This window comes from Notolepis coatsorum, assembly GCF_963971535.1.
Source record: "Notolepis coatsorum genome assembly, chromosome: 14".
Lineage (NCBI taxonomy): Eukaryota > Metazoa > Chordata > Actinopteri > Aulopiformes > Paralepididae > Notolepis > Notolepis coatsorum.
Window position 1 is genome coordinate 88173566 of NC_140178.1, and position 13790 is coordinate 88187355.

General features: G+C 41.2%; 1 protein-coding gene across 1 annotated transcript; it reads right to left on the reverse strand.

The window, feature by feature from the left end:
- Nucleotides 1-10510: 10510 nt before the first annotated feature.
- Nucleotides 10511-11182, reverse strand: LOC311241169 (histone H1-like; the record flags this gene model as incomplete). The annotated part of the gene is made up of 1 exon (XM_084329899.1): nt 10511-11182. The coding sequence occupies one exon, from the start codon at nt 11180-11182 to the stop codon at nt 10511-10513; it is 672 nt and encodes a 223-aa protein (XP_084186025.1).
- Nucleotides 11183-13790: the final 2608 nt, after the last annotated feature.

Consider the following 13790-nt stretch of genomic DNA (forward strand, 5'->3'; position numbering starts at 1 on the left):
TAGTGATGGGTCGGTCATGAGCGACTCGTTCATAAGAGCCGAGTCATTGCCGTGAGCGTGAGTCGAATCGCTCACGTCTGGCAATGAGTCGGTTCACGCGCCCCCCCCCCCACCCCCGGCATGCACAACAGACACACACGGGGGCTCAACTAGAGTCTGACACGTTTCTATGATAAACTGAATGAATAGACAGACATTGACACAGACAACTGAATGAATAGCATACTACTTATTTGGTTGTATAGGAGTCGAGTGGCGCTAATGAGTGTCTTTTGTCAAACAACAGTAGTCTATGAATAGGCGTGTCCCGACACCGACGCCTGCTGCGCCTGCTGTGTGCTGTGAGTCACAGTCGTCAGTCAGTCACACTTATTTAACATGATCAAATAATTATTATAATATTTTTTACTTCACTTTGAAATATTATAGTGAAATATTTTGCAATGTTGTCGCATTTATCTTGTTGAAATCCTCCAACAGGCTCTTTTTTGTAAGTTGACTGGTTTGCACACCAATAATACAGTGCAATAATAGAATAGTAGAATAGATAGTAAAATTATGCAATAGAATGGCCAGAGTAAAATAGTGCTACAGTACAATCAACAGTCAGCGGGGTGTATTAGAAGGCTATGGTGAAGAGGTACGTTTTTAGCTTATTTCTGAAAATATTAAGATATCTAGCTTCCCTAATGTCCATAGGTAGTGTGTTCCATAACTTTGGTGCATAGTTAGCAAAGGCTGCATCCCTGATTTTCATCTAACATTGTAGATGATCGCAATGTTTATCCTTTGTATATAAGGAGGAGGACCTTGAAATCAATTCTAAATGTTACCGATGATTACTGATGTAAACAGGGGGATCCTGATGTAAACAAGACGAAAGTCTTTCTCTGGTCTGCATCCCCTTAACAATTGTATGTATAATTGTATGTAATTGTATAACATCGGCCAAATTTTTTTCGCGCTCACGCTTCTTGTTTTGGCTTACGGAACTTCCTCCGGAAGTGTCAATGATCCGTGAGCCGCTTACGTGAATCGGTTCATTGCGGTGAGCGTGTATCGAATCGCTCACTCACTGAAATGATCCGTTTGGCACATCACTATCAGGCATGATGATCAATCGGAACTAAACAGCAACGAATGGGGAAACAGAAGCGCACTGCTGCCATTTTATAGGTCAAATTGTGCAAATACAGCTGCTTGGCTTCTTGTATACGATTGGTTGAGACGCTTTGTCCCACATTTCCCGCGCACAGGAAACTATTTGCGCGCAAAGCCATATAATTACCCAACTATTCTCTTAGCAAAACTCCATAGCCACAAAAAGATAAAACGTTACTTATTGCACTTGATATTAAGCCAAGCAATAGCCGACATGAAACTGCATTTGTGCAAGACAATGATTTTGTGCACATTTGTCTCGTCTGTCACTGCTTTGACCTACAATATATATTTATACACACACATACACATCTGTACCTGCATTAATCATTTTTACATAGATACTAATGACTTATTACTAGTGTCTTTGTACCTGTACCACTGTACATATTAATACTACAACTCTGTGCATACATCTGATTAACACTATTATTCAGTAGTACTTATTTATATATTTTATTCCCAGTTTAATCACCTGGATATTACTATTGCACTTTACTGTTACATTTGCACTGTACCTTTAGTTTTTGACACTACACTTGTATAAAAAACCCATGGCATTGTTTGAGTTTTGTACTGTATGACAATACATTTGAACCTAATCTCTATTACAGCAAGTATTAAAAACCCATGGCATTGTTTGAGTTTTGTACTGTATAACAATACATTTGAACCTATAGTTACATGGCAATTCCAATGCAGGAATTATCTAGCAACGTCAGGAACCGTAGGCATTGCATCAGTGACTGGATTAAATTAAATGCTAAAACAACAAATTCGGTGCTATGCATGAGACAACTCAGTTTAATACTTTTCACAAATAAACGTATGTAGAGTGTGCTCATTCAGTGATAAGGTGGGTGGCTCTGAAAAGAGCCTTTGGGTTTTGGATAGTTAGGGTTGAATAGAAGTCTAGCCGCCGAAGCCGTACAGAGTGCGTCCCTGTCTCTTCAGAGCATAGACCACATCCATGGCGGTCACGGTCTTCCTCTTGGCGTGTTCGGTGTAGGTGACGGCATCACGGATCACGTTCTCCAGGAAGACCTTGAGAACACCACGAGTCTCCTCGTAGATTAAACCGGAGATACGCTTCACTCCGCCACGACGAGCGAGACGACGGATAGCAGGTTTGGTGATTCCCTGGATGTTATCACGAAGCACTTTGCGGTGACGCTTAGCGCCTCCTTTACCAATAGTGCTGTGACAAACTGTCAAAAAGGGCTTTAGTTTTTGAGATACCCCTACCGGAGGTAGAACAAAACACAACCATGTTTTTCCTCATCTCTAAGGTCTCCCATATATGAAATGGATTCTTGTATAAAAATATTTTACTGCAAAACTTGTTAAATTGATAGATATTGTTATACACTCCCAAAGGAAAAAATAACCAAAATATAGCCTGGCCGTATGGGAGTTGAGACATATAAACTCATGTAGATTAATAATACAAGCTCCAAGAGCTTTCAAATTTGACATGCTAGCAGTCAGACAGTTGCTTAACATAATAGAAAAACCTGGATGTGAATATCTTTATGCATGTAGGAAATATATACCTATGTACACATACTTAAAATAAGCGGAAATGTAAAAAATGTATATCTATGCAGAATGTTCTCATTTACTTTGTAGTAGCTCTGCCATGGATTGTCATAGAAACACATATGAGGGCTTTTTCGGAAAGGTGTGGTTGTGCTGAATCCAGATGTTACCACATGTGTTAATATAGCATGCATGGTCAGGGAGTTACATCAGTAAATGTATGAGGTGTCCTAAATGAAAGAAAATTAAACATTGACATAATAAAGTCTTCAGTCCAAAGCCCATTATCAGTGGTGAGAAGCATGTTGACAAATTCAATGTTACTGCAAAGTAAAGTCACTTGAGGTAATGTTCTGGTCTATAATGTTAATATATTTATGATACATTTAATAAATGATACATTTCATATGATACATTTTATGATACTTCATATGGAAACAAAGATCCAATTGAATCAGGTTGAAATTGAAATAGAACACCTTTATTTCAATCTACTGCGTTCTGAGCCCCCTGCTGTATTCACTCTACACACATGACTGTGTGGCCAGGTTCAGCTCTAACTCCATAGTGAAGTTTGCGGACGACACTGTGGTGGTGGGGCAGATCTCTAACAATGATGAGAAGGCCTATCGGGAGGAGTTGATGAACCGACACGCTGGTGCCGAGATAACAGCCTACTCCTGAACATTGGTAAAACCAAAGAGCTGATCGTGGATTTTAGGAGAATACAGCAGGTGACACACACATCACTGCGGATAAATGGGGCTATTGTGGACAGGATGAGCAGTTTCAAGTACCTGGGAGTCCACATCACAGAGGACCTGACATGGTCAACACACATAGATTCTGTGGTGAAAAAGGCGAAACAGTGCCTCTATCACCTGAGACAGTTAAGGAAGTTCAGAGTATCGGTAGATACTCCACTCCTTCTATTCCGGGGCTGTAGAGAGCATTCTGACTGGAAACATCACTGCCTGGTTTGGAAACAGCACGGCACAGTACAGGAAGGGCCTCCAGAGAGTGGTGCACTCAGCAGAGCGTACTACGGGTATTGCACTACCACCCCTGCAGGACTTATATAACAGGAGGTACAAATCCCGAGCCTGCAGAATAATGAAAGACCCCAACCACCCCAACAACAGCCTATTCAAGCTGCTGCGGTCAGGCAAGTGCCTACGTACACACGCTATGAGCACAGAGAGACTCCGGCTCAGCTTCTGAACTCTCCACTCACAAGTACACACACACGTACACGTACACGCGCACACACACACACACACACACACACACACACACACACACACACACACACACACACACACACACACACACACACACACACACACACACACACACACACACACACACACACACACACACACACACACACACACACACACACACACACACACACACACACACACACACACACACACACACACACACACACACACACACACACACACACACACACACACACACACACACACACACACACACACACACACACACACACACACACACACACACACACACACACACACACACACACACACACACACACACACACACACACAAAAGGAAAGAACAGATGTGGTTCTTGTATAGTTTAGATATAGTAAGTAATACATAATGACAGAGTTAAAATTGTATATTGTATAGTAGTGTACATAGGAACCAGTGCCTTCTCAGGAATTTAGCATGTCTATTTTTATCATGCACATCTTATGCCTTACCTGTTTTTTTTCCTGTCTATTTTATTATTGTATTATTGCACAATCGATGTGGGCATGACCACCCACATGTCACTGTATGCCCTGGTATGTATGTGACAAATAAACCTCTTGATTCTTGATTCTAGCAACACATCACCGTCACTCATCCACATTATCATCAGTGACTAAATGGATCATATTTGGGCAGTCAGGGAAAGAGCAAGAGCAAAACTCAGTGCAAGTCAAGCCCACTGAAAGACATTGGCATTTGCTGACATCATTGCAGTTTCCATCTTTACAGTACAGGTGGGTGATGTCTCAAACTTACTTAGGTGCCGGTGCTTTCTGGAACATCACAGGTTCAATGGTCCCATCTTCTCTGAGCCTCCACCCTCTACCAACTGGGTTCCAGAGAAGAGGCTTGGCCAGATGGCTGTGACACCACACTGCTGTTTGGTACAAGGCTCTCAACACATGTTGCTGTAAGGCATCTTCTGTTGGGGGTAGATTTGCAGCTGATTAATCTGTGGTAGATGCTAGTGTACCTCAGCTCATCCAGGTTGGTGCAAGGATGTCCATTCTCCATTTTCTTTTGGCCATACAGGAGGAGGGCATACTGTGTTCTCTGAAGAGATTCTCTGTGGCCCTGTATTGGTTATGTAGTTGCTGACGACAAAGCTCCATAGAGCAGCCTTGTTCCCACTGATCCTCGGGTATTTCCTGTAGTTAGGAACACTAGATTGTCCTGTGATCATCATATGTGTTGGTCTGCTGGTTTGGATGGTGCCTCTTCTTTGTCTTTCAACGTCTTTGATTGAGTGTTGATGGTCATATCTGTCAAACACTGCTTGACAGATCTTTATAGTGACCAGGAGGAGGCTGACACAAGATTGGTGTTACATGCAATACACCTTGCACAGTCACATTCTCGTCTCATTGTCAAATGTGATGATACAGATGTACTGGTTTTGCTTGTGTACTATTCAAGCAAAGGGATGTTTGGATCCTCAACAGTGTTCATGCACTCTGGACATGGCACAAAGGAAAGTTCCATCGATCAGAAGCTTGGAGTAGCACTTTGTGAGTGTTTACCTGCATGCCACACCCACACAGGTTGCATTACCACAAGCAGCTTGTACAGAATTGGGAAGACAACTGCATTCACAAGACTGAAGACCCATCTGAGTGAGTTACAGTAAAAGAAATGGCCAACTTTAGACTGTCTGAAAGCCTAGAGGAGGCTTTTCCTGTGGCAAGAAAGTATGCCCTCCTCCTGTATGGCCAAAAGAAAATGGAGAATGGACCTCCTTGCACCAACCTGGATGAGCTGAGGTACACTAGCATCTACCACAGATTCATCAGCTGTAAATCTACCCCCAACAGAAGATGCCTTCCAGCAACATGTGTTGAGAGCCTTGTACCAAACAGCAGTGTGGCGTCACAGCCATCTGGCCAAGCCTCTTCTCTGGAACCCAGTTGGTAGAGGGTGGAGGCTCAGAGAAGATGGGACCATTGAACATGTGATGTTCCAGAAAGCACCGGCACCTAAGGAAGTTCGAGACATCACCCACCTGTACTGTAAAGATGGAAGCTGCAATGATGCCAGCAAATGCCAATGTCTTTCAGTGGGCTTGACTTGCACTGAGTTTTACTCTTGCTCTTTCCCTGACTGCCCAAATATGATACATTTTGTCACTGATGATAATGTGCATGAGTGACGGTGATGTGTTGCTAGAATCAAGAATCAAGAGGTTTATTTGTCACATACATACCAGGGCATACAGTGACATGCGGGTGGTCATGCCTGCATCGATTGTGCAATAATACAATAATAAAATAGACATAAAAACGGGTAAGACATTAGATGTGCATGATAAAAATAGACATGTCAAGACAACCTGAGAAGGCACTGGTTCCTATGTACACTATTATACAATATACAATTTTAACTCCGTCGTTATGGTTTACTTACTATATCTAAACTATACTATACAAGAACCACATCTGTTCTTTCCTTAAAGTGACTTTTATATTCTTCATTCCTTTAAAGTTACTTTTCCATTTAGTTTAAAGTGATTGTATAAAGTGGTTGCAGCATGTGTGTGTGTACTTGTGAGTGGAGAGTTCAGTGTTCAGATGGCCTGGGGGAAGAAGCTGAGCCGGAGTCTCTCTATGCTCGTAACGTGTGTACGTAGGCGCTTGCCTGACCGCAGCAGCTTGAACAGGCTGTTGTTGGGGTGGTGAACTTCCTTAACTGTCTCAGGTGATAGAGGCGCTGTTTCGCCTTTTTCACCACAGAATCTATGTGTGTTGACCATGTCAGGTCCTCTGTGATGTGGACTCTCAGGTACTTGAAACTGCTCACCCTGTCCACGATAGCCCCATTTATCCGCAGTGGCGTGTGTCACCTGCTGTATTCTCCTAAAATCCACGATCAGCTCCTTGGTTTTACCAATGTTCAGGAGTAGGCTGTTATCCCGGCACCAGCGTGCTGGTTCATCAACCTCCTCCCGATAGGCCTTCTCGTCATTATTAGAGATCAGCCCCACCACCACCGTGTCGTCCGCAAACTTCACTATGGAGTTGGAGCTGAACCTGGCCACACAGTCATGTGTGTACAGTGAATACAGCAGGGGGCTCAGAACGCAGTAGATTGAAATAAAGGTGTTCTATTTCTATTTCAACCTGATTCAATTGGATCTTTGTTTCAATATGAAGTATCATAAAATGTATCATATGAAATGTATAATTTATTAAATGTATCATAAATATATTAACATTATAGACCAGAACATTATCTCAAGTGACTTTACTTTGCAGTAACATTGAATTTGTCAACATGCTTCTCCCCACTGATTATGGGCTTTGGACTGAAGACTTCATTATGTCAATGTTTAATTTTCTTTCATTTAGGACACCTCATACTTTTACTGATGTAACTCCCTGACCATGCATGCTATATTTACACATGTGGTGTTGCTGGATTCAGCACAACCACACCTTTCCGAAAAAGCCCTCATATGTGTTTCTATGACAATCCATGGCAGAGCCACTACAAAGTAAATGAGAACATTCTGCATAGATATACATTTTTTTACATTTCCGCTTATTTTAAGTATGTGTACGTAGGTATATATTTCCTACATGCATAAAGATATTCACATCCAGGTTGTTCTATTATGTTAAGCAACTGTCTGACTGCTAGCATGTCAAGTTTGAAAGCTCTTGGAGCTTGTATTATTAATCTACATGAATTTATATGTCTCAACTCCCATACGGCCAGGCTATATTTTGGTTATTTTTTCCTTTGTGGGTGTATAACAATATCTATCAATTTAACAAGTTTTGCAGTAAAATATTTTTATACAAGAATCCATTTCATATATGGGAGACCTTAGAGATGAGGAAAAACAATGTTGTGTTTTGTTCTACCTCCGGTAGGGGTATCTCAACATTTTGGGGGCATTGTCACTAGGCTACAAGTCCCTTACCTCCCTTTCCTCTTCCACTCATTGTAACGTATGTAAGAAAACAAACGAATCTCGCAACTGGCCAACCGTCTGCTTCTTTGAACCCTCTCTGAGGACGTGGTTGAGACCAAGAAGCGCACAGGGACAAATGTGGAGGGAGGGTTTGTTTGATTGAAAACATTATTAACAGATTGCAGAATGGGTACAGTACAGTACAGCTCAATACATACAATTGTTAAGGGGATGCAGACCGGAGAAAGACTTTTGTCTTGTTTACATCAGGGTCCCCCATTTTCAATTAATCATATGACATACAGATAGACAGTACTGCTACATCTATACATTTATGACATACCAGATTTGCAAATACAGTACTGTTTGTGATACAAAAGAGTCCAGAAAAGAGAGTATAATATACATTTGACGTAGAAACTGTACATTGAGTAGGTGGGGTTGGGTGGGTGGGGGGGGGGGGGGGGGGGACTGTACATTGGAGGTGGGTGGGGGGGGGGGGTTTGGGCAGGAGGGGTGGGTGGGTGAGGGACACTGTACAACTGTACAAGCAAAACTGTACATTGGAATATTGGCAAAACCATACTTGGTAATTTACTGTACATTGGAGGGGGTTGGGTTAGGACATTTACAGGGGCCAGTTTCTAATTGCAGTCTCCCGTAGGTGTTCTTTGAGAGTGGTTTTGAAAGTCGGTAGTGATTCACATTCCTTTACAGCTTTGGGTAGGGCGTTCCACATTGATGTGGCATAATTGCGAAAACGTGTTTAGTCCCTTGTTTGAGCCAAATCTGGGTTTAACATGATTTGTGGAGCTCCCTCTGGTGTTGTGATCGTGGTATTCACTGACCTTTGGGAAGTATTTTGACATGTACATGGGTACCTTGGTCGTGTAGTGTATCTTGCAGGTTTACATCTGAAAATGTTTTGAGGAAGTGTTGTTTTCCCAATATAATACATCATCCTGAGACCCAGGGGGAAAAGTGTTGTCACTTGTATTATTTTCTTTAAACATTTAACCTTTTTTTTTTTTTACTCTATTCATATTTTACAAAATGTGCACTGTAGTGCACAACCGGACTTCATTGATCGTAAAACAATAAGAATCATAGGAATATTTTGGAATTATGAAAATTGCATCCACATTCACATTGTCTTTTCACTGGCCAAAAGTGTGTGTAACAGCGAAGAAAAGAAAACGTCTAATTTGATTCTTCTGAATTGTTCCTGTAGCAGGCAGGCCCCTTTTCTGAAGTAGACCAGTGTTCCTCTGGGAACCGTGTCAAGTACATGACTGAATTACCACCTATTCCCATCTGTGTCATTCTTCCATGTTTGCTCTGATTAAAAACCTCAGATCCCTACATTTGGTTTTGGCCCATGAAGCCGTCTTTATCAACTTCATGTGGCTCAGTGCATTGCTATACTGAGATATATTGTTTCTATTTGTGATATAAATGGATGCTTGTGCCTTGCTAGTGAAATATATTGTTTTTATGTGATATAAATGCATGCTTGTGTGAGCTAAACTGAGATAGTCTCATGTATCTGCCATGACCGACTACCTTGTTGTTGTTGTTGTTGTTGTTGTTGTTGTTGTTGTTGTTGTTGTTGTTGTTGTTGTTGTTGTTGTTGTTGTTGTTGTTGTTGTTGTTGTTGTTGTCCTTACAGTATGCTATGCTGTAATTTGCCCAGAACAAAGCTTCTTTGTGGGTAGTATACGAATATTTCATAACTGTCCTTTCAGAAAGCACTGAGCACACTACAGGTATAGTTCAGACCTCCTTCTTGAGTGTTATAGGGAGAAAAATATATAAATAAGATGAAGAGGGTGTGGTATGCTATTGACCTAAATAATACATCTGTATTTTAGATTTGTTCACTGGAAGAAGACGTATCATCCCGTCATCTGCAGCTGGCTGTGCGTAATGAAGAGGGACTAAACTAACTCCGGCGTGTTGCCCAAGAAGACTAATGACCAATTACATGCGCAACATTGATAAGACAAATTAACCAAACCGGTCTGAATACATGCAATTGTGCTTAACCGGTATGTACCGTTTCCATAAATGGGAAGAATGAATACTTAAGTCTTTATGTTGACGAGGAAATGTGTTGTTTTGTAATCCATTGTAACTAGTGCATCGTTCTGCCGTGGTTTGATTTGATCAGTCTGCTAGACTGAACGTTTAGCAATATATTGTAACTATATCCATTATAATTATATACAATAATTGTGATTCATATCATCCCGCCCTCCGGCTCATTGAAACAGTACCATAGCAGTCATTACGTGGTAACAAATGCACCATGATGGCAGCAATTTATGCATTTCCACATGTATGGATGTGATATGCAGTCTGATCTATATTTTAATTAATCATTAATTAAATGATTAATATATACAAATTGGCTTGGAAGGAGTGAGACTCATCAATGTTCCCCGTCTGGTTCAAATAACTACAGATCGAAAAATGAAATACATGTTTTGTATAATTAGAAGACCCCTTCCCCTCAATGTAGACTATTACATTAGAATGCATTGTTCCTTCATGGGAAATGGTGGTTGGCTCTTAAAAGAGCCTTTTGATGTGAACAATGTTCTGCTTGGACGCTTACTTCTTCTTGGGAGCTGCTTTCTTCGCTGCTTTGGGCTTGGCAGCCTTCTTCGCTGGAGCCTTCTTGGGAGCAACAGGCTTTTTCGCCTTCTTTGGGCTCTTGGCTACTACCTTCTTGGGACTCTTGGCTACGACCTTCTTGGGACTCTTGGCTGCGACCTTCTTGGGACTCTTGGCTGCGACCTTCTTGGGACTCTTGGCTGCGACCTTCTTGGGACTCTTGGCTGCGACCTTCTTGGGACTCTTGGCTGCGACCTTCTTGGGAGACTTCTTGGCTGCAACAGCCTTCTTAGCTGCAACAGGCTTCTTAGGCTTTTTAGCGGTGACTGGTTTCTTGGCCGCTGGCTTCTTGGCTTTAACCTCAGCCTTGTTGATCTTGAAAGAGCCGGAGGCTCCGGTACCCTTGACCTGGACCAGGGTTCCCTTAGTCACCAGACTCTTGATGGCAGTCTTCACACGAGCCTTGTTCTTATCCACGTCGTAGCCACCGGCAGCCAGAGCCTTCTTCACGGCAGCAAGAGACACGCCGCTCCTCTCTTTAGAAGCGGACACTGCCTCGACGACCAAGTCACTGACGCTGGGACCTGCTTTCTTGGGTCTGGGAGCTGCCTTCTTCTTGGCAGCCTTAGCCGGAGCGGCGGGAGCTGGAGCTGGGGCGACTTCTGCCATTATTCTCTGGTTCTCTGGTTCTCTGCTGCGAAACAAAAGCTGAAGTAACAAGGAGTCTCAACTGACTGCCGAGGCAGGGGGCTGGTCTTAAACACTGCATGAGAGCCATGTAGACTCAACCAGCCCGGTCCTCTTCTGTACTGTCAAAATGCTCTGTCGCTTGTGTTTTCTCTTCGCATAAAATAGTTAAAATACACAACTATGAATATTGCAGAAATCTAACGCCAAATGTCCCAACTAGTAGACACATGTCCCGTCAGAATCAAACTATTTGGAGAAACGTGGCTAATTTGTGGATGCTCCAAAACAATAATGTGTGCCGTCACCACTGTTGTGCAGCTACTTTTTTCTTGTATTTATATCTTACAATTCTTTAGAGTAAATTAGAATCCGACAAAATCTCGTTTTCCAGCGAGCCGAGCTACCTGACAAGGGACTGAAAGAAAGATGAGTCATCTGGGGTGACGCGTTTTGTTTTAAATGGGTGACTTTTCGGTGTTGGTAAACACAGTCTTTTGTTGGTGGTGGCCTGTAGTGTGGGTGACCTGACCTCGACTTCGTTTGAGTAAGTGGAAGGTTTAATGTGGCCTATATATGGATAAAAAAAAACTGAAATGAGTCCTACCTTTATGAGTATGTACCGTATACAAGAAACATAGCTACATTTAGCTTTTTGTTTACAATACAGGCTTTAAAAGACAACTGAAACCACATCTAACAGCCCTACGCCTGCACATTATGTACATGTAGACACATGTATAGTTACTTTTATTTTTACTTTATTGTATTTTTAGTGACAGGAATATTAGTCGCCTATCAAATAGGTGGCAAGAGTATATGGTTTCTCACTGCTTGTGAATTGAGTGCATATTAATATATAGTGTTGTGTAATGTATATTGTACTATGTATGATTCCATTATGTTTAGGAATGCGGTATCATGTAATATGTTTGATAGAAAGTATATTGTCACATTCTGATTTTTAATTCCACTTGGTTGCTTGTCTGAACATGTCTTATCTGTAACATGTTTATATGTTATGTGTGGACAGTGGACCCCAGGAAGAGTAGCTGATGTTTTGCATCAGCTAATGGGGATCATAATCAAATCATACTGTAAGAAAGAAGTACACAAACAGTCCATGCAAGGCCTATATTGTTAGTGTCTATTGGTGTAGTACAATGTTGATACATTCTGAAGAAATGGTTCAAGGAATGAAACATACTATGTTTCTACTACCTGTACCATAGTGCGGCATTGGTACACATGGCCCATGGTGACCTGTGTAAATGTTGGTGTCATCTGTTTAGTAACCCAAACAAGAGGAAACCATCAGCTCAACTCAGCATCATCAGTAAACATCTGTTACAAAAATGTATCCTGGCATTCCTATGATAAAAAATGATGCCATGTACCATTGATATCATGGTTTTAAAATGGACTATACCATGTTATTAATGGATCCATTACATTTACTATAGCTGTACCATGGTACATCATTTATATAATGACTGGTACCATGGTAAGACAAAAAAAATAGCACCTTGTGATTATTATTATGGTAAATAATTTATATGACTGGTACAATGGTAAAACAGAAAAGAAAATTGTATAGGGCAGATTCAGAGCACCTCATGAAACACAAAAGAAACAATTGAGCTGCTGATCAGTTTGATCAAAAGTGTCCTTATTGGTAATATTATGCTCAGAAAAGTTAGGCCCAAATCTGTGATTTTATGTTGTATGACAGAAACACATCTAGAGAAATTGTGACTAGATTTGAAGCATTAACATTACAAGTGGAAAGAGTGGAGAGAGCATGGTGTGGTGTATCAGTGCATTTGTTGAAGTCCAAACCATAGGGGATGCCGGATGAGCAGAGTAACATTTCAGCCAGATGTGGAGTCTGCGTATCCTGCTAAACATGGCGGGAGAGGGGACCGGCGATGATCAGTATTGCTGAAGTCATATTTTAGACTTCTGATTGCTGGAGTTTGATGTCAACAATGTTATAAAAGCTTATTGTTGTTGTACTAATGTATTTAACATAGGTATGGGGTGGTTAATCTTTTTCATTATAATTATATGGCCTGGAATGTATTATTTTTCAAATAGCATTTCCACTTTGAAAATGCTAAAATAAACATTATCCATGTGTATTATAAAGACCACCAATGTATTGTTGATAAGGGTTCTAATACAGCAGGTGATATTTAAATGTACTGTATAATTGTGATGTACAAGCTAGAATTCTATCCAATCTAGCTACTTGTCAACAACCTAAAAATCACAGGATTTTGACTAGTAAATATATAATTTGCAACTTGATAGCCATCCAAACTATGATTACAGTTGCTAGTAGTTTATTAATCAATAAGTAAGATATACAATTCCATCTCCCGACAGACCCCCCTACCATGATAATACATGTACAAACGAAATGTAGGACATTTTTTTAAATAGAGAATTTAAAAAAGGGAAATACCCGGCACTCAATAACCACTTTGATGAACAGCGCGATCATGAGAATAATAGGAATAAGTCTCTCACGACAGAGTGGATGGCTCTTAAAAGAGCCTTTGGGTATATCTCCAGTGAACGGGGTAGT